Source organism: Siphateles boraxobius, unplaced genomic scaffold (assembly GCF_051911475.1).
Source record: "Siphateles boraxobius isolate OS27281-9 unplaced genomic scaffold, OSU_SipBor_1 81, whole genome shotgun sequence".
NCBI lineage: Eukaryota > Metazoa > Chordata > Actinopteri > Cypriniformes > Leuciscidae > Siphateles > Siphateles boraxobius.
In genome coordinates, this window is record NW_027509210.1 from 1,967,501 (window position 1) to 1,990,000 (window position 22,500).

Below are 22,500 nucleotides of genomic sequence, written 5' to 3' on the forward strand. Positions count from 1 at the left end.
AATAAAAAACTATGAAGTAATAATTTATTACGGAATTTAATGACAATAAAATAATGGAATTGTAATATATTATAATGTTATTTTAAATTATTATAAATTTATTTTAATGGGTTCTGGTATAAGTAACAATTATTTTGTTTAAAACATTCTAGAATAAAAAAACTATAAAATAATTATTTGTTCTGGAATTCATTAACAAAAGATAATATAATAGTATTATAATAAATAATTATATATTATATTAATTATAGGATATTATTTTATTTCAAAACATAAATATATATTTGAATGGATTCTTTTATAAGTTTTTACTTCATTAAATGTATATTTTGAAACAATATAGTTATATGATAATAAAATAAAATAAAAATATGAAACATTATGATGTAAGATTTTATAATATAAAAAATATGTATTATGATTTATAAATATTTATATATTATATATATATATGTTTGTTTTTTATTTTAAGAGATTTTTAAAATGATAATTTTTTTCTTCTTTATTATTTATATTACTTTTTTTAGTATTTGTCAACCATGTATGTATATGCCTTAGTGATGTGTGTATGTTTGTGTGTATATGCCTTAGTGATGTGTGTATGTTTGTGTGTATATGCTTTAGTGATGTGTGTATGTTTGTGTGTATATGCTTTAGTGATGTGTGTATGTTTGTGTGTATATGCTTTAGTGATGTGTGTATGTGATTTGTGTTGTGCGTCTGCTGTGTTCCTCATCACAGTTTGATTTGGTTTCACCTTGAATGCAGCACCGCGGTATTGATTCAGCTGAACTCACACACACACACACACACACCACACACACACACACACACACACACACACACACACACACACGGATCGACGCTGGCAGCCATGTTAGGTACCTGCAGATGGAAAGGCCGTTTCTTTCATATTGCTTATACAATAAATGGCCTCTAAATACTGTGACACCAAATAGTATTTTTAGTAAAATTTAAATGTCACTCTATTACATATAAAATATTAAAGCAGTCGTAATTTATTTTAAAGATGCACAAACACACTTTAGCTAAATATAGTGAGTTTGTAAATTTGAAATGCACCTGTGGTTCATTGACTAAAACCAGCTGATTCAAACACACAGAGGCTTCAAAACATGATGAAGAAACGTGACGAAGATCCTGCAGATACAGACGCTTGATTTTCACTCAAAGACTTTTGAGGCGTGTGTGTGTGTGTGTGTGTGTGTGTTTGTGTGTGTGTGTGTGTGTGTGTGTGTGTGTGTGTTCCATATTCCATACACTGCTAACTGTAATATTAATAGCAGCTGTCTTCATATAGACACACACACACACACACACACACACAGGTGTTGTGCTGCTCCTCTGAGGATTATCAATATTTCAGCGTTTGTTTTGTTGTCATAGCTTTGATTTTATCTTTAATATTGCAGGTAAGAAGCGCTCATATACTGATTAAACAAAGATGATCGTATCACATCAGATATAATACACACAACCTGAAGTGTGTGTGTGTGTGTGTGTGTGTGTGTGTGTGTGTGTGTGTGTGTGTGTGTGTGTGTGTGTGTGTGTGTGTGTGTGTGTGTGTGTGTGTGTGTGTGTGTGTTCCTGCTAAGATTTCCTCTAGTAACTAAAGAATGGAAATGCACTTAGATTGTGTTTGAGAGTTATTTCTCTTGGCAGTGAAACTATGAATCCAGTTTATTGTCACATATTTCTGTTGCCACATTTCATTTGCTTTGGTGACGGTGAAATCAACACTTGCTGCAACACTTCTTGACGGCATTATATGATTACAAAAACAAAAAATACACCAGTAAATATAGAGAATAATTAGGGATGGAGGATAAATTTAAAGTAAAAAAAAATAAAGTTGCATGAGTTGAATAGAGAACGGCGTCTCTAAATGCACAAAGTGAAATTAAATAGACTTGACTGGACTAGATTTACATTCATGCTACATTTATCAGATGCATCGTATAAAAGAGGAAGAAAAGCAATTAAGAAATCAAAACCAACACTAAATGATTTCAAATTGAATAGTTATAAATGTCTCGTTCATGTTGTAAGTTTGTCGGTGAATGTCTGCGTTTATATAATCATGATGTGGAAGTTTTGAGAGATGCTGGTTTGATTCTGAGTGGTCAGAGGTCAGAGGTCAGCTGAGAGCCAATAGAAAGAGGCCTAGGTCAAATTGAATCAGTCGTGATGGCATTAACAGCCAATCAGGTTAGACCTTTTAGTGTGAGGCAGTTTTTTTTTTTTTTTAAACGGATAGAAATCAAAACTAAGTTCTGTGGTTTGTTTATATATAAATTAATTAAAACTTAATTGTATATTTCTTTATAAAACATTATTATATTAACTTATTTATTTTTTGTGGTTGTCTTTTGTCTGAGTGCTATTATTTACTATTATTTATTATTATTTACTACTCATTTGTTTATGATATGAAATTTAGTAAAACTTTATTTTACAGTCTATGTGACACTTTGCTGGTTACTATTATTAATTATAATTTTAATAACAGTGTGAAGTTGCAAGCAGGTCCGCAAATGCACATTAAGGCCCTGTCCCATTTCTCCCCCCTTAAAACTTCCACTTGGTTTTGAGTGCCCTCAAAATTAAAGTCCCCTCAACAAGGGAAGTGGAGTTGAAGATCTTTCCCTATGAAATGGGACACCACTATATGCAAATTAGCGCGGTAAACCTCACTACGTCACGCGCAGCGTCAACGTGTCTAATACTATTTTCATTCAGAAAATGCCGGTTCCAGCTGTTGTGTGGCCTGTGTTCGTTTATCTACGTCTGATGAATCAACAGAGACATGTGGAACATAGAAGATGCATTCGCCATATTTTTGTCTGTATTTAATCGTTTAGACGCGCACATGAAACCCAAAATATAGTTCGCTTGTCTAGTTGCAGTCCGTTTCCGAGCGCTCGCCGCCATGGGAACAGGGTCAACGTTCGCAGATCATTGTGCTTATAATAGCACTTTTTACAGTCAAACACCTCCCGCAATTTAGAATTAGCAATTTTACAACAATCACTGATTGTGCTCAGTGCAGTTTGGGTTTAACGTTAGGGAGAGCTTCATCTTTTTTCTTCACAGCGCGCTGTCATTTCTCAGCGTGCTGTGAAGAAAAAGATGAAGCACTAACGTTAGACGAACGCGGCTAGTTTTTAATAGTTTTACCTCACATCTTCTTTTTATAATCCTTGGAATCCAAAATCGAAAACAAAATTAGATGAACCAGATCAGATATATATTTGATGGGCAGACTCTCTCGAAGCACTCGGCAGATATCATGAACATCGTCGGATAGATAGCTTTGTGAAATATTTTCTAACATTAGTGTTCAAAACTTAACAGTCCATTGGATGTGCATCAAACTAACATATTCCAACATATTTAGAAATTTTAACATGCTTATTTTTGAAAATATACTTCAATTCTTCCTTTCCAGCGGTGTCCGCCATCTTGTTTAAAAACATTTAGCTTGCTGAGTCCGCAAGGTATCCTGGGTAATTTCATCTTCCACTTCGTTTTAAGCCTGCATCGGACCGCACTATGGTTTGAGGGTTGATTTTAAGGGGAGAATAGCACTCCCCCTTGCTCTTTAGAGTATTGGGACACCCTACCCCTACACGAGAACGCGCAAAAACAAGGGTTAGGGCAGAAATCTAGGGTAAGGGGAGGTATTGGGACAGGCCCTAAGAGTATATAGTTTATTAGTAGCATATTATATACTGTAAATACTGATACATTTTTTACCGGGCCAATCAGCGAACAGAAGGAGTGGCTGAGAACGATGACGTTGATGTCGTGTGTTATGTTGAGTTGTAGTTCAGTAATGGCAGCGGAGAAAGATGCGAGTGAAGCCATTCGGTCCGTTGTGGCAACGCTGCCGAATACCAAGAAGTTAAAGCCGGAGCAAGAACAATCTTTGCTTAGTTTTGTTGGTGGCCATGATGTTGTGGCCCTCCTCCCCACGGGGTTCGGGAAAAGTTTGATTTTCCAGCTCGCTCCGTTAGTGGTGAATGAGTTCACTAAGGCGAACGCCAGGCATGCGTCACAACCAAACGTTAGCGATTGGTTATGGGAGATCCAGGGTGACTCTGGGCAGATCCAATAGTTTTAGACTTCAATAGAGTACCCGCCTACAAGGAAGTTAACGCTTGTCAATGGAGCGGTGCCAGACTCTATGTACAAATTAAATGAAATGTACGAGAGTCCGGTGGGACCAGGCTACCATGTTGGAGGATCTGTACACAATTCCTGGAAGCTGAAAACATCCCAGTTCTTGCATGGCCAGCAAACTCACCGGACATGTCACCCATTGAGCATGTTTGGGATGCTCTGGATCGACGTATATGACAGCGTGTTCCGGGTCCTGCCAATATCCAGCAACTTCGCACAGCCAATGAAGAGGAGTGGACCAACAATCCACAGGCCACCATCAACAACCTGATCAACTCTATGCAAAGGAGATGTGTTGCACAGTGTGGTGCATGGTGGTCACACCAGATACTGCCTGGTTTTCGGACCCCCCCCAATACAGTAAAACTGCACATTTTAGAGTGGCCTTTTATTGTGGCCAGCCTAAGGCACACCTGTGCAATAATCATGCTGTCTAATCAGCATCTTGATATGCCACACCTGTGAGGTGGAGAAGTGCTCACTAACTGTGCGTTCACACCGCCGCCGGCGAGAGCGTCAAAGTGGCCGGAAGTCATTCATTGTCAATGAGAGCCGGCGGCGAGCTACGGCGAGAGTGGCGCGGCGCGTCTTGGACGGTGAGAGCGGCGAGGAGAGTTGCAGTCAGGTCAACTTTGTGGTAATAAGCAATGACGCGGTTCGGCGGCAACCGGCGGCAACCAATCGGAATATAGAAGTGCTCTGTTTGAGAGGAGTCCAGAGAACGCAGTCCTGTAAACTTTGGTTCCGACCACATTAGTTCCCAAGCAAAATTGAGGAGGTTGATCATTTGAATTTGATAAGGCGCGCAACACTAGTATTTATAGGCAATATTTTCGAGCTAGAACGCTTATTTTTCAGCGGGAATGCAAATTATAATAGCACTTAACCATGAACACAAAGGCCACACCACACAAATAGCTTTTAATTTGTTTATTTCATTAGCAAACATGTCACTATAATTGTTAAGTTTTTTCCATCGATCAATTTTCTGCAAAAATAACAATCGACATGCTTGTTTGCTTTGTGGCCCCTTTAAATACAGTTGTAAAAAAGACCACGCGTTCAGAGCATCAGAGCGTCCACGAATCTTTCCACGGCGTCGCTGGCAGGGCGGCGAGAGCGAATTTTGCCGCTCTCGCCGGCGGCGGTGTGAACGTACAGTAACACAGATTTAGACAGATTTGTGAACAATATTTGAGAGAAAATGGCCTTTTGTGTACATAGAAAAAGTCTTAGATCTTTGGGTTCAGCTCATTAAAAATAGGGGCAAAAACAAAAGTGTTGCGTTTATAATTTTGTTAAGTGTATTTAGCTTTACTGAATAAAAAAACAGAAGTGTTTCTTATTAGATAGTGAGATAAACGTGTGTGTTTCGCGCTGCTGTCAGTGTCTATTATTCCCATTTAACATCGAGTTTCTTGAGTTTCAGCTGTACTTCAATAGAAGGTCTGTAGGTTTGTGAACCTGAAACAACATGAAACATCAACCGGTGTGTATCAACATCATCAACAAAAGTTGTAGTGTGTGTGTGTGTGTGTGTGTGTAGCCAATGCTTTACCTTGTTGTATGGATCTGTCCATCTCTCTCTCTCTCTCTCTCTCTCTCTCTCTCTCTCTCTCTCTCTATCTCTCTCTCTCTCTCTCACACACACACACACACACTTTCATTGGTGTTTTTGTTTAGCGCAGTAAATCCACACACACATCTGAACTCAAAGAAATGGCAGAGCAAATAAAAAAATGAAACAATGATCCATCCTAGCAGTTTGTATGTTTTCATCAATGAACCTCTAAATCGTCATGCGTGTTTGTATTGTGACCTCAGACGTGTGTGTGTGTGTGTGTGTGTGACTAATTGCACGCCCCGTGTTTGAGGGGCTCCTGCGGTACACACGTTTGGTAACAAAAGAAGCCCCATCCGACCGCACCCCACACTTCCGCAAGAAAAGACCCCTCCGGGTCTCTTAATGAGTGAGTGTGTGTGTGTGTGTGTGTGTGTGTGTTCTGAGCACGTGTCCCTCCAGCACAAGGCCCTGACCATGACCCTAACACACACACACACACCCCCATTGTGCTTCATTCAGAACACTTACAGGACGCAGGAACACAAAGCCGAAGCTGCAGCTTTACTTCAGGGCATTTTAAATGCAGGTGTCACTCTGGAAACTCACATATTTACAATAAATTCAGATCTCTGCTACTGTGTAGTTTCATCTGACCAGAACAAAACAACATATGAAATATTAATTTCCTGGAAAATAATTTTATATTTATTTTATGATTTTTTTTTTAGGATCTACTTAAATTGATGAGAAATGCTTATATGGATTAATTTTAATTTCCTGGGATTTATTATTTAATTTTACTAATTTCTTTAAATATTTACTTACAAGTATAAGAATTACGGTTTATTATTTTACATTAAAACTTTTAAAGGTTTACTTAAATTGATGAGGATTTATTAAGTGTTTTTTTTTAGATTTCCTGAAATGGGATTTACTTTATCTTATTTTTTTGTTTTTAAAGATCTACTTTTATTTAAGTAAGGATTGAATATATTGTAAGGATTTATGTAATTTTGTTTTATTTTATTATTTTACGTTATATATTTATTATAACTTACTTTACTTGTTTTATTTTATTTATTAATAGTTTCAATGTTTTCATTTTAATTTAGTTTAGTATCTCTGTACATCATTTGCCACTGAACATTCTCAGAAATGTGTGAGTAGTGAATCTGAATCAGTTTTATATTGTCTTCAGTGAATCTGAATCAGTTTTATATTGTCTTCAGTGAATCTGAATCAGTTTTATATTGTCTTCAGTGAATCTGAATCAGTTTCTTATTGTCTTCAGTGAATCTGAATCAGTTTCATATTGTCTTCAGTGAATCTGAATAAGTTGTATGTTGTCTACAGTGAATCTGAATCAGTTTTATATTGTCTTCAGTGAATCTGAATCTGTTTTATATTGTCTTCAGTGAATCTGAATCAGTTTTATGTCTTCAGTGAATCTGAATCAGTTTTATATTGTCTTCAGTGAATCTGAATCAGTTTTATATTGTCTTCAGTGAATCTGAATCAGTTTTATATTGTCTTCAGTGAATCTGAATCAGTTTTATATTGTCTTCAGTGCATCTGAATCTGTTTTATATTGTCTTCAGTGAATCTGAATCAGTTTTATGTTGTCTTCAGTGAATCTGAATCAGTTTTATATTGTCTTCAGTGAATCTGAATCAGTTTTATATTGTCTTCAGTGAATCTGAATCAGTTTTATATTGTCTTCAGTGAATCTGAATCAGTTTTATATTGTCTTCAGTGAATCTGAATCTGTTTTATAATGTCTTCAGTGAATCTGAATCAGTTTCATATTGTCTTCAGTGAATCTGAATCAGTTTCATATTGTCTTCAGTGAATCTGAATAAGTTGTATGTTGTCTACAGTGAATCTGAATCAGTTTTATATTGTCTTCAGTGAATCTGAATCTGTTTTATATTGTCTTCAGTGAATCTGAATCAGTTTTATGTCTTCAGTGAATCTGAATCAGTTTTATATTGTCTTCAGTGAATCTGAATCAGTTTTATATTGTCTTCAGTGAATCTGAATCAGTTTTATATTGTCTTCAGTGAATCTGAATCAGTTTTATATTGTCTTCAGTGCATCTGAATCTGTTTTATATTGTCTTCAGTGAATCTGAATCAGTTTTATGTTGTCTTCAGTGAATCTGAATCAGTTTTATATTGTCTTCAGTGAATCTGAATCAGTTTTATATTGTCTTCAGTGAATCTGAATCAGTTTTATATTGTCTTCAGTGAATCTGAATCAGTTTTATATTGTCTTCGGTGAATCTCTCTCTGTGTGTGTGTCTGCAGGTTGTCTGTCTAACCTCCCGCCGAGCGCTAAGAGGATCAGTAACTCGTATGAGGAGCGCAGGAAACAGGCGACAGCTATCGTCCTGCTCGGCGTCATCGGGGCCGAGTTCGGCGCGGAGATCGAACCCCCCAAACTCCCGTCGCGAGCCCGAACCAGCAGTCAAGCTCCCGAGGGCTTCGGTCTGAGCAGCGGAGGATCCAACTATTCACTCGCCCGTCACACCTGTGAGTACACACACATACACACACATACGCACTAGGGCTGCAACTAACGATTATTTTGATAATCGATTAATCGGACGATTATTTTTCCGATTAATCGGTTAAAAGTTTTTAGAAAATTTAATTTGATTGTTTGTTTATTTATTATAACTAAATAAAACCCTAAATCAGGGTATTTGTGTGAAAAAGTGTACTTTAAAAAGTGCAAAAGCCACACTTTGAGTTTTACTAATATAATCTTTATTTTTTACATTTTAAACCTTAATATATTGATACATTAAATATAGAAAGACTGAAAACAAGCATGTGAACGTAGTAGAGCCGCAGTAGATTGCGTTTGAAAAACAATTAAAACTTAATAGTAGACAAATGCTATAAAAAGAGAATGGAATGGAGGTATGCTAACAGGCTTGATTAAAAGGACAGGAATGATGCATTAGTGCACAAGCATTCGCTGAAAACCACTGACTACAGTGACTAAAAAACAATCTTTTACTGCTGCTGTTATTAATTAACTGCCTTTATATTTATTTAGTGCTTCAAATTAAAACACCGTTTTAATTTCTTTGGTAGCGCTATTTTAATCCATAACTTATGTTGCGAGCGAACTGATTACGCAACCTGATGCTCGAGACAAAATAGATCTAGTGTGACTGTCCCGAAGTTAGTAATCAAAGCTGTTTACACAGTAGCATTGTTTTCTCAGATCGGATAGCTATCTGATCGTGAAAGACCAGGTGTGAATGCCCTCAGAAACGCATTCGAGACGGGTTTGAATCTGATCGCTCAAACCGCATCAGGAGGAGATCTGAGACTCATTCCAGACCAAACTGGACAAGTGTAAATGCATCTGGTTGTTGAAACCACTTTATGTAAATTTTACTCCTCCCAAAAATGCTAAAAAATAAACATGTGAGAGCATGTTATATAGGCTATATGTAATGTTATAGCCAGATATGACGGCGCTACTGCAACACGCATCACCGCAGATGAGAAGCTGAACATCTAATTATGTATTTATTTATATATTTGTTGGTTAATTCGTTCGATTAGTTTTATCTTCCACTTTTTTCTTTCTCTTTCTCGAGCTTACTCCACTGCCGCCTGCCTCCGCCATCTCGCTGAATGCTGCAGAGCCGCTGTGCGGCAAGCACGTGACATAAAACGAGGCCAGCTATTGGCTATCCGCTACTTCTCCTGCTGTACTGGCTGAGTAAAACCTCCGGTGGCTCATTACTGCCACACTTTTTCAACACCGCAGATTTAAAATATTTACGAAATGAGCCGCTTATGGCAAATAAAAGTTATTTAGCAACTAAATGATGACTAAATTAGTTGACAACTATTTTAATAATCTATTTTAATCGATTAAGTGGATTAGTTGTTTCAGCCCTAATACACACACACACGCACACCAGCAGTCAGGCTCCCGAGGGCTTCGGTCTGAGCAGCGGAGGATCCAACTATTCACTCGCCCGTCACACCTGTGAGTACACACACACACACACACACACACATACACACACACAAACACACACACACTCTCTCTCTCTCTCTCTCTCTCTCTCTCTCACACACACACACACACACACACACACACACACACACACACTCTCTCTCTCTCTCTCTCTCTCACACACACACACACACACTCACACGTTTGTTTTTGTGATTTGTGAGGACATTCCATAGGCGTAATGGTTTTTATACTGGACAAACTGTATATTCTATCCCCTTACACTGCCCCTATCCCTAAACCTACCCATCACACACACACACACACACACACACACACACACACACACACACACACACACACACACACACACACACACACACACACTGCCCCTATCCCTAAACCTACCCATCACACACACACACACACACACACACACACACACACACACTGCCCCTATCCCTAAACCTACCCATCACACACACACACACACACACACACATACATACACACACACACACACACACACACACACACACACACACACACACACTGCCCCTATCCCTAAACCTACCCATCACACACACACACACTGCCCCTATCCCTAAACCTACCCATCACAGGAGACATTCTGCATTTTTACATTTTTAATAAAACACTGCTTAGTATGTTTTTAAAGCCATTTGAAATATGAGGACTCATGAAATGTCCTCATAAATCATGCTCAAGTTGTAATACCAGTGTAATACCCATGTCATTATACACATTTGTGTCCTCACAAATCACAAAAACAAACACACACTTACACACTCACTCACACACACTTCAGTCGGTTATGATGACTGATAATGTGCTTTAATTGCAGTAGACAGACCCGAGGCCAGGATTAATTCCTCTGTAAACTAAAGAGGGTCTGATTTCTGCGTCTGTGTTCGCAATAATCACACGCCTCCTCAAAAACACACACACTCGAACGAGCGTTACACGTCACACTCCTTCTCTGCTGACTCGACTCTGTTTAACAGAGTGATTAACAGATCGGGTCCCTCAGGACACCTGCACTACACACTTCATTACTGTAGAGTTGAACTTCGAGAGGGTTTAGTCCCCTGAGCTGGCATGATGATTATAGAGGTCAGTCAGAAAATAAAACACACACACACACACACTTCTTATATCTCACTTCTTATATCTCTTTCCTCTTTAGATGGATGGGCTGCGTCTCATTCACACTGTAGTTCAGTGTGATGTGAAGTGAAGCCTGAACACCAGTTTGGCCTCAAACTAGATTAAACAATGTTAAGTTTTAGTTAAATAATAATTTAATTTTGTTTGCATTTTAGGTTATTTATTCTTTTTTAATTTTTTTAAATAATTAATTTAGTTGTAGTTTTCATCATTTCCTATCATCAACTGCAACAAAAAAACTGGTTTGTTTTTAGTTTGTTTTTTAACATCTCGATCAGTCTGTCGATTCTTGTCTAATATTTAATGTGCGTTGTGTATTTGTCCATTTTTATATATACTGTATATATATACACACACACACACACACTGTATACACATATGTAGATATAAAATGTTATTTTTGTGTATGATTTTTATGGTGCATTCTCGGAAGCGATCGATTCATTGCACTGGAATATTTTTAACAATCTCACTTTTGATCTCAGGTGTGTGTGTGTGTGTGTGTGTGTGTGTGTGTTTGTTTGTGTGTGTGTGTGTGTGTGTGTGTGTGTGTGTGTGTGTGTGTGTGTGTGTGTGTGTGTGTGTGTGTGTGTGTGTGTGTGTGTGTGTGTGTGTGTGTGTGTTTGGAGTGTTTTCTGTCTTCAAGGTCAGTTTGATGGTCAAAGCATCTGAGACCTTTAGGAGAATCTGAACCTGTGTGTGGGGTGTGTGTGGGGGTTTGAGCTCAAAGTGGACACATGAGTCTTACTACTTTACTTTTAACAAAACAAAGCAGTTTGCCTGAGGGTAGTGACAGGTTCAGCTAGGAAAACACACACACACACACACACTCTTCAGAAGTCTCACACGCTGTAGTTCTCAAGCACTTTTCACTTTAAAGGCCTGTGTTTGTGTGTGTGTGTGTGTGTGTGTGTGTGTGTGTGTGCGTGCGTGCGTGCGTGCGTGCGAATGTTTCAATTATCGGGGCATTTTTATTCACTTGATTAAACTCAGTGTAAGTTAAAATAATGAGAGTTAATTTTTTTTGTTAGCATTACAGTAATTCGAATTTAGAGGTAAATGTATTTAATCGTTTGGAAATAATTCCACAGTGTAAAAAAATAATTTCGTTTATGGATTCTTTTCTTCTTTTCCATTTACTTTTCTTGAAATATTCATTCGAATTGGACATTATTTAATTTTAAGTTATATATATATATATATATATATATATATATATAGAGAGAGAGAGAGAGAGAGAGAGAGAGAGAGAGAGAGAGAGAGAGAGAGAGAGAGAGAGGTTATCTACGTTATACAAGACATTTTTACTGCAATAATGTGTATATAAAATATCAGATACTATAATATAGGCATATCCAAATAATTTGATATATATATTAATGTTTATTGACCACAACATAAAAATATATCTCAATAAATCATTATCCACCAATGTCTATATTGGTAAATTAAATAAAGAATATTAAAATTGTATGCAGCATTGCTGAAGTGAAGCACCTCGTATAGCAAACGCAGTAAGAGAAGTTAGCACAGCACTGCAGTGACAGGAAGTGATGTCACATTAATGCAGTGCAGCTCTGGTGTGTGTGTGTGTGTGTGTGTGTGTGTGTGTGTGTGTGTGTGTGTGTGTGTGTGTGTGTGTGTGTGTGTGTGTGTGTGTGTGTGTGTTGCTGTAAATCCAGTGTGCTGAAGGCATTCCCTGTTTAGACACCCTTTGTTTCTCTCTCTATCTCTCCATCTGCCAGCTCTCTTTCCAGCTCAACTCCATTGATTTTAACTTCACTTTCGATTTGACCGGAGAGACAGACAGACAGACAGAGAGAGAGAGAGAGAGAGAGAGAGGGCAGAGGGTCCTGCAGTAATAAGGCCACTGGAAATACAGGCTAAATATAATGGGACCAAAGTCTTGTATGACTGTATTGCGCGTTTAATATCTGTGTGTGTGTGTGTGTGTGTGTGTGTGTGTGTGTGTGTGTGTGTGTGTGTGTGTGTGTGTGTGTGTGTGTGTGTGTGTGTGTGTGTGTGTGTGTGTGACGGTTTCCAGTAAAACGCTTGTGAGTGTTAGAGCTAATAGCTAAAAGCTGTCTCTCTCTCTAATTAGCTTCCCGTGGCCCAGCCTCTAATGTGGCATGTTTATTGCTTTAACTAACCACTCATTAGCCCAGCTGATGTTTTGTCAATATTAATTCATCCATTTAAACCAAGTCAGTCTTAAACAAAGATGTCCGCTCTGAAAAATGGACTCGACCTGTTCGGGACGGCCCAAGCACTATGAGACAGTAAATTTGCAGGTGATTTCCTCTCTTGGCCGTCTAACTTTTTTCAGATGTGTAGTTAGATGTCTCCAAAACAGCCTTGCATCATTTAATCTGGGATCTGTCGAAGTGCCACTCACTTAAAGGGATAGTTCACCCAAAAATTAAAATTATTGTATAGATGCACTTTTATCATGTATAGATGCACTTTTATGATGGATAGATGCACGTTTATGATGGATAGATGCACTTTTATGATGGATAGATGCACTTTTATGATGGACAGATGCACTTTTATGATGGTTAGATGCACTTTTATGATGGATAGATGCTCTTTTACATTTACATTTATTTACATTTATTCATTTAGCAGACGCTTTTATCCAAAGCGACTTACAAATGAGAACAATAGAAGCAGTTAAACTAACAGTAGGACAACAATACGCAAGTGCTATAACCCCTCTCAGTTTAACTTTAGTGCTTTTTTTTTTTTTTTTATAGAATAGAAGAGAAGAAAAGAGAAAGTGTTAGTACTACTGAATCAAATGCTGCCGAAAAAGATACGTTTTCAGCAGTTTCTTGAAAGTGGCTACTGACTCAGAAGCTCTGGTTGAGTTAGGCAGATCATTCCACCAACAGGGAACAGTCATGGTAAAGGTCCGAGAAAGAGATTTTGTGCCTCTTTGAGATGGTACCACAAGACGACATTCGCTAGCAGAGCGCAAGTTTCTGGATGGCACGTAAGTCTGAAGTAATGAGTTTAGGTAAGAGGGAGCAGTGCCAGTGGTTGTTCTGTAGGCAAACGGCAGTGCCTTGAATTTAATGCGAGCGGTAACTGGCAACCAGTGCAATTTAGTGAGGAGAGGAGTGACGTGTGCTCTCTTTGGCTCATTAAAGACTACTCTGGCTGCAGTATTCTGGATCAATTGTAGAGGTTTGACAGAGCAAGCTGGAAGACCAGCCAGGAGAGCATTACAATAGTCCAGTCTGGATAAAACAAGTGCTTGGACAAGGAGTTGTGTACCATGCTCTGTAAGGAAGGGCCTGATCCTCTTAATGTTGTGGAAGGCAAATCTGCAGGACCGGGCAGTTCTAGCAATGTGGTCTGTGAATTTCAACTGATCATCAATTACAACCCCAAGGTACCTAGCTGACCTTGATGGAGTTATGGATGACGAGCCTAGCTGAATGGAGAAGTTGTGATGAAGTGTTGGGTTGGCCGGGACCACAAGTAGCTCTGTCTTCGGAAGGTTTAGTTGAAGGTGGTGGTCCTTCATCCAGCCAGAAATGTCTGTTAGGCAGGCTGAGATGCGAGCAGCTACCGTTGGATCGTCAGGCTGGAATGAGAGGTAGAGTTGTGTGTCATCAGCGTAGCAATGATAGGAAAAGCCATGTTTCTGAATCACAGATCCTAGTGATGTCATGTAGATGGAGAAGAGGAGTGGTCCAAGCACTGAGCCCTGAGGCACCCCAGTAGCTAGATGTTGGGTCTTAGATGCCACACCTCTCCATGACACCCTAAAGGACCTACCTGAGAGGTAAGACTTGAACCATTGGAGTGCATTTCCCGAGACGCCCTTCATCTTTAGGGTTGACAGGAGGATCTGGTGGTTAACTGTGTCAAAAGCAGCAGAGAGATCCAGCAGGATGAGGACTGAGGATTTGGAAGCTGCTCTTGCCAGTCAGAGCTTCAATTACTGTGAGCAGGCCAGTCTCTGTTGAGTGTCCGCTTTTGAAACCAGACTGATTGTTGTCCAAGAGGTTGTTCTGTGTAAGAAAGGAGGAGATCTGGTTGAAAACAACTCGTTCAAGTGTTTTCGCGACAAATGGAAGAAGAGATACCGGTCTGTAACTTGTTAGATGTGCTGTATTTAGATTGGGTTTCTTAAGCAGTGGGGTTACTCGAGCCTGCACTTTTATGATGGACAAATGCACTTTTATGATGGATAGATGCACTTTTATCATGGATAGATGCACTTTTATCATGGATAGATGCACTTTTATGATGGATAGATCACTTTTATGATGATAGAAGCACCTTTATGATGGATAGATGCACTTTTATGATGGATAGATGCACTTTTATGATGGATAGATGCACTTTTATGATCGATAGATGCACTTTTATGATGGATAGATGCACTTTTATCATGGATAGATGCACTTTTATGATGGATAGATCACTTTTATGATGGATAGATGCACTTTTATGATGGACAGATGCACTTTTATGATGGATAGATGCACTTTTATGATGGATAGATGCACTTTTATGATGGATAGACGCAGTTTTATGATGGATAGATGCACTTTTATGATGGATAAATGCACTTTTATGATGGATAGAAGCACTTTTATCATGGATAGATGCACTTTTATCATGGATAGATGCGCTTTTGTGGCCTTAATTTTCTCCAGCCATTCACTCCCATTATAAAGTTTGGAAGAACCAGGGCATTTTTCAATATAACTCTGATTGTATTCGTCTGAAAGAATAAAGTCATATAAGATGGCTACAGGGTGAGTAAATCATGGGCTAATTTTCGTTCACCCAAAAATGAAAATTAGCCTATGATTTACTCACCCTGTAGCCATCCTATATGACTTTATTCTTTCAGACGAATACAATCAGAGTTATATTGAAAAATGCCCTGGTTCTTCCATCGTTTAAATTATCACATTCATTTCAATTCGATCACATATGATTAATGAATAATTTACTCATACATTTGTCGTTAATGTCTTAAAAAAATTTATCAAAGGCTGATGTGCCTTTTCTTTTTCTCAAACGAAAAGGCACATCAGCCTTTGATAAATTTTTTTAAGACATTAACGACAAATGTATGAGTAAATTATTCATTAATCATATGTGATCGCATTGAAATGAATGTGATAATTTAAACGATGGTTTTATGAATACATTTCACAGAGAGTTTAATCCAGTAATCCTGACTAAAACTCATCAGGAGATTTAATGATCTGAGTTTATTCCGAGACTTTAAGAGCAGCGCTGAAGTCTTTGAGTGTTTAAGGTTAAACTCAAACATCTCTCCTCTGGATTTGTGCCGTAGTGTTGCAGAATCAAAGGCCGGATTAGTCCGAATGCAGTGTGTGTTTAGTGTACAAACCGCACTGCTCTTAAAGCTCTCGCTCCGCTCGGGAACACGGAGAACAAAGAGCCGATCCCGGAGGAATCGCGGAGGAAGAGGTGTTGTGGTTCAGGGAACTGGGAGGTTTGATTCGCCTGGAACGACAGGCGGGACGAGTCCGGTCACGAGGAGCCACCCGGAGTTCAGATCACTGTGTGTGTGTGTGTGTGTAATGTGTGTAATGTGTGTGTGTATGATGGGTTGGTTTAGGGGGGTCGGGTTAGTGTAAGGAGACAGAATATATAGTTTGTACAGTATAAAACTGTCTGTGTGTTTACCTACTTATATTTAAAACTATATTTTGGGGACACATTTGGACCCAGAAGTGACCAAAACCTGTGGAGACGTTTTCATTTGTAAATCTGGTATAAAAACATTTTTTAAATGCAGAAAGTTTTGTGTAATGGGTAGGTTTAGGGGTCGGGTTAGTGTGTGTGTGTGTGTGTGTGTGTGTGTGTGTGTGTGTGTGTGTGTGTGTGTGTGTGTGTGATGGGTAGGTTTAAGGGTCGGGTTAATGTGTGTGTGTGTGTGATTGGTAGGTCTCGGGTTAGTGTGTGTGTGTGTGTGTGTGATTGGTAGGTTTTGGGTTAGTGTGTGTGTGTGTGTGTGTGATGGGTAGGTTTAAGGGTCGGGTTAGTGTGTGTGTGTGTGTGTGTGTGTGTGTGTGTGTGTGTGTGTGTGTGTGTGTGTGTGTGTGTGTGTGTGTGTGTGTGATGGGTAGGTTTAAGGGTCGGGTTAATGTGTGTGTGTGTGATTGGTAGGTTTTGGGTTAGTGTATGTGTGGGATGGGTAGGTTTAAGGGTCGGGTTAGTGTGTGTGTGTGTGTGTGTGTGTGTGTGTGCGCGTGCGTGGGTGTGTGTGTGTGTGTGTGATGGGTAGGTTTAAGGGTCGGGTTAATGTGTGTGTGTGTGTGATTGGTAGGTTTTGGGTTAGTGTGTGTGTGTGTGTGTGTGTGTGATGGGTAGGTTTAAGGGTCGGGTTAATGTGTGTGTGTGTGTGTGTGTGTGTGTGTGTGTGTGTGTGTGTGTGTGTGTGTGTGTGTGTGTGATGGGTAGGTTTTGGGTCGGGTTAGTGTGTGTGTGTGTGTGTGTGTGTGTGTGTGTGTGTGTGTGTGTGTGTGTGTGTGTGTGTGTGCGTGCGTGTGTGTGTGTGTGATGGGTAGGTTTAAGGGTCGGGTTAATGTGTGTGTGTGTGTGTGTGTGATTGGTAGGTTTTGGGTTAGTGTGTGTGTGTGTGTGATGGGTAGGTTTAAGGGTCGGGTTAATGTGTGTGTGTGTGTGTGTGTGTGTGTGTGTGTGTGTGTGTGTGTGTGTGTGTGTGTGTGTGTGTGTGTGTGTGTGTGTGTGTGTGTGTGTGTGTGTGTGTGTGTGTGTGATGGGTAGGTTTTGGGTCGGGTTAGTGTGACGGGAGAGAATATACAGTTTGTCCAGTATAAAAACCATTACGTCTATGAAATGTCCCCATTTAGATAGCTGAGTAAACGTGTTTGTGAGAGTCTGACCAACACAAACACACTGAAAGCGGACGATACTGTGGCAGTCTCCTACTCTTCCTACTACGGTCAGCCACTATGTGTGTCTCATCGAGAGAACGATGTCCACCTGTTCTTCCCTCTATAAAAGCTTAGGCTGTGTGTGTTGAGCGAGAGCTCGCTCCCGGTTGCTTTGTGTTTGATTTTGGCTTTTGTTTGAGCCTGTCATGATAAATGTGGGGGCTCGTCCGGGATATGAACCCGGGACGTCTCACACCAAAGCGAGAATCATACCCCTAGACCAACTTCTGACACCATATATACATAGTAGGGCTGTCAATAGATAAAAAAAAAAAATTAAATTCCGATTAATCGCACACTTGTTGTGAAATTGAGCATATACCATTTATCTTGTTTAACACGTTCATTTTGTCATCATTTGCTATATCCAGCAAAGTAAACCATCAAATTTAAGTGTTATTCTCACAAAACTATTTTCTGCAAGCTTTTTTCAAGGTAAATTTAGGTGTCTTTCCAAAAATAGAGGACACTGACAACGCGCTGACAGACAGGACCGAACAGGTAATATTATGGAACAAAGTCTCAACTTTCAAATTTGGTCAGTCAAAGAAAATTAAACAATAAATATGCCTACCGTTTGTGGCTCTTTAATGTGTCGTGACAGATTGCCTCAGTTAAAGCCAAGTTCAAATCCACCGACGTTAATCTATTAACTCTCCTGACTGCTTTGTCGGACAAAAATTGTGGATTTTGATTGGTCAGATCGCATGTCAATCAAACTCTCTGCGATGGATGAATTGACGCTAATTTAAAAGTTAAAGTGAAGTGCGCACTGCCGCACCAGCTTTTTATAAGCGTTGTAAAAATAAAAAAAATTTAGTTTAGTTTTCAAATTAGCGCCAATTCAGGGCACAATAACAAAACAGTGCTGCTCCGAACCACCGCACCAATATGCATGGCTGTGCAAACGCGCGCATTTTACGTTTGCCTTTAAATTAGTGATTTAAAAGCCCCCGCCGGTGATACCGGTATTACCGGTGTTGTCACACGTAGATTAACCGGTGGGAAAATATCCTCACCGTCACATCCCTAGCAGACGCCAAAAAACCCTAAAGCAACAGCCTGGACCTGACTGCATACCTACAGTACGCGGATCCATTCAGAATTACTAAACGTGAAAACATTATCCTGAATGTGTGAGGAAACAACGTGAATGTACTGAAAAGTCTGAGCTTAAATACAATGTGCGATCAATACATACACGGTGCGTTTGCACATCAATATAACGGACTCGCGCAAGCTTACTGTACTGTACTTTACCTTGATTACAATCCTCGTCCATCAAAACTTTATCCAGCCGAGAAACGTAGTTTGCGTAGCGGTTCCGTTCAGTCTGTATTTCACACAGGGATTCAGAAACTATTACAGAGTATGACAGAGCTCGTCTTTTAAAGGGAAACGCATGAATAAATGAATAATTCACTGAAACGCAACGTGAGTCTCTATTCTCTTTCCAATATCTGATGATGTAATCAGCCTGGTTTTCTTTACACTAGCGCTGTTTTGGACTGATTGTTTGAATCAATTTGCATACTGGATCATTAGACTGCAACTTTACTGGAGTTTAGCGGCTTAAAATGATCTGATCGCAAACAGAAAAGCAAAATCGGGTTACGGGGTCAGAATAGAAATTTCCGCGTACCAGGTTTACAGCTGCTTGCGCGATTGTAGATGCTCTCAACTTCTAAAATCCAGCTTTTAATGTTGTTTATATGTCTATGTGGTGTTTTTAATGTGCTTTAAGACAAACCATGTGTAAATTCATAAGTCGACAGCATTGCTGAGTATTTTTTCCTTAAAACTGCAGTGAACCAAAGACAGTCTCAAAAACACGGTTTAAAATCGCTGGTGTTTCTGACGTCACAAACTACCTTGTAACCAATCAGATCAACGTGTGATCGTCAACGAGTGGATCTCTGAGTGAGTGAGTGAGTAGAGGCGGGGCTCATTTGCATATTCATAGAACCACGTATACTAAATGAGGCAAGGGTGTCGAGTTACATTTAAGCTGTTTTAAGAGATAAAGCATCTTTTCAAGGAAAAAAAAGTTTAAATATGTCATTTTGGGGATCAAAGATGAGTTTTATGGGATACAATTATTGACTACAGGGGGACAGTAAATTATTTTAACGTGTTAAGGAATTTTGAATTAATCACATGCGTTAACGCATTAATGTTGACAGCCCTAATACATATATACAGTGATGTGAATAAGTTAGGACACCCATGCTAAAGTTGCCTAAAAAGAGGAATAAAAAATCATCTTTTGGAAATTGATCTTAATGCCTTAATTTAAAAAATGAGGAAAAATCCAACCTTTAAGGACACCAATTTTCTTTGTGATTGAATAATGTATCATAAATAAATAAATGTTCTTCCTTAAAATACAGGTTGCATAAGTCAGGACACCCCTATGTTAAATTCCCATAGAGACAGCAGATTTTTATTTTTAAAGGCCAGTTATTTCATGGATCCGGGATACTATGCATCCTGATAAAGTTCCCTTGGCCTTTGGAATTAAAATAGACCCACATCATCACATTCCTTTCATCATACCTAGAGATTGGCATGGGGTACTTTCCATAAGATCATCTTTCAATGCAAATCGAACCAGCTATTAGGCTAACTGAAATAACACCATGCCAATCTCTAGGTATGGTGAATGGTGTGTGATGAGGTTGGTCTATTTTAATTCCAAAGGCCAAGGGAACTTTATCAGGATGCATATTATCCTGGATCCATGAAATAACTGGCCTTTAAAAATAAAAATCTGCTGTCTCTATGGGAATTTAACATAGGGGTGTCCTGACTTACGCAACCTGTATTTTAAGGAAGAATATTTATTTATTTACGACACATTATTCAATCACAAAGAAAATTGGTGTCCTTAAAGGTTGGATTTTTCCTCATTTTTTAAATGAAGGCATTAAGATCAATTTCCAAAAGATGATTTTTTTATTCCTCTTTTTAGTCAACTTTAGCATGGGTGTCCTAACTTATTCACATCACTGTATGCATTTTCCTCTAAAGCAGCAATACATACAATAAAAGTGGTGTGTGTAGTTTCACTTTTCTATCAGTTTCTATGGGGAAAAAAATCTTTCACGTCTTTAAAGGTGAATCAGAAGTCGGAAACACTTTAAGAAATCCAGCACACGTCTGAACACACACGCACACAGAGACAGATGAAGTTAGTATCTGCTGAAAGCTCTGGCTGGAGTCTGTCTGCATTAATTACCTCACCTCATTGTTCTCCGGCGCTGTGGTAATTACCCGGCGACCTGTTGCCGAGGCCCGAGAGCAGCAAAGATAAATCCAGATAATCGTCTGTGATTATTAAGCAGTTGATCTATAACAAACAACATAAACATTGATCAGATCAGCTGATGTGCGACAGATTTACTGTGTTCTCTCTCTCTCTCTTACACAAAACACAAGATAAATGTGTTTAAATGAGTTTGCATTCAAAACACACAATCATGGCTCTTTCTCTTTTTTCAAATAGTTTAACTTTATGCAAATGAGCAGTGATGCGAGTAGAAGTGCCTACTAGCAACATCAGTGACATCACAACCTCCAGCGCTTTAATAGCCATCAGTGTGAATGGTGCTTTAGTGTGTGTGTGTTTGTGTGTGTGTGTGTCAGGTGGTGACCTTTGCCCCCTCCCCCTCCCACACATTTTGACAGTTGCCATGGATACAGCATGTTTGGTTGTTGTAGACGCCTGCGACCCGAGTGAACAAACCCCTCATTAGAGCTCAACTGATGGACACACAAAACATAACGTTCAACACCATACAATATAAACTAGCGTTTGGGGTCAGTAAGAATTTTTATGTTTTTGAAAGAGTCTCTTCTGATCATCAAGGCTGCGTTTATTTGATCAAAAATGTGAAATATTCTTACAATTTAAAACAGCTTTTTTCTATGTGAATATATAGTAAAGTGTAATTTATTCCTGTGATCAAAGCTGAATTTTCAGCATCATTACTCCAGTCTTCAGTGTCACATGATCCTTTAGAAATCACTATAATATGATGATTTGATGCTCAAGAAACATTTATGATTATCAATGCTGAAAATAATTTATACTTTTTAATTTTCAGGATTATTTGATGATTAGAAAGTTCAAAAGAACAGTATTTATTTGAAATATAATCTTTTTCTAACATTGTAAATGTCTTTAATGTCACTTTTTATCAATTTAATGCATCCATGCTAAATAAAAGTATCAATTTTTATAAAAAAAATTTATCATACCGACCCCAAAAATTTGGACGGTATTATATACATTTGGACACCCACATTAATGTGTCCTCAGGAGTGTGCGTGTGAGAATATGTTGATGTGTGTCGTGACTGAGACTGCATTATCTGAGCATCAATATGACCTGCAGACATCTCCAGTCAATATGGATATTAATAACCTTCTTTCCGTCTCGCTCGCAGGTAAAGCCTTGACGTTTCTCCTCCTGCAGCCGCCCAGTCCCAAACTGCCCCCCCACAGCACCATCCGCCGCACAGCGATCGATCTGATTGGCCGAGGGTTCACGGTGTGGGAGCCGTACATGGATGTGTCCGCGGTTCTCATGGGTTTGCTGGAGCT

The 22,500-nt window shown here is 39.0% G+C and overlaps 1 protein-coding gene across 7 annotated transcripts in view; it reads left to right on the forward strand.

Annotated features, from left to right (window-relative positions):
- Window positions 1–22,500, forward strand: part of wdr7 (WD repeat domain 7) — a 131,761-nt gene that overhangs the window by 89,801 nt on the left and 19,460 nt on the right. For all 7 annotated transcript variants that reach the window (XM_077221324.1, XM_077221327.1, XM_077221328.1 and 4 more), the window contains 2 exons: window positions 8,074–8,298; window positions 22,344–22,500. The exon at window positions 22,344–22,500 is cut by the window's right edge and continues 30 nt beyond it. In XM_077221324.1, coding sequence (XP_077077439.1) covers window positions 8,074–8,298; window positions 22,344–22,500 — 382 coding nt within the window. The remainder of the gene's footprint in view (window positions 1–8,073; window positions 8,299–22,343) is intronic.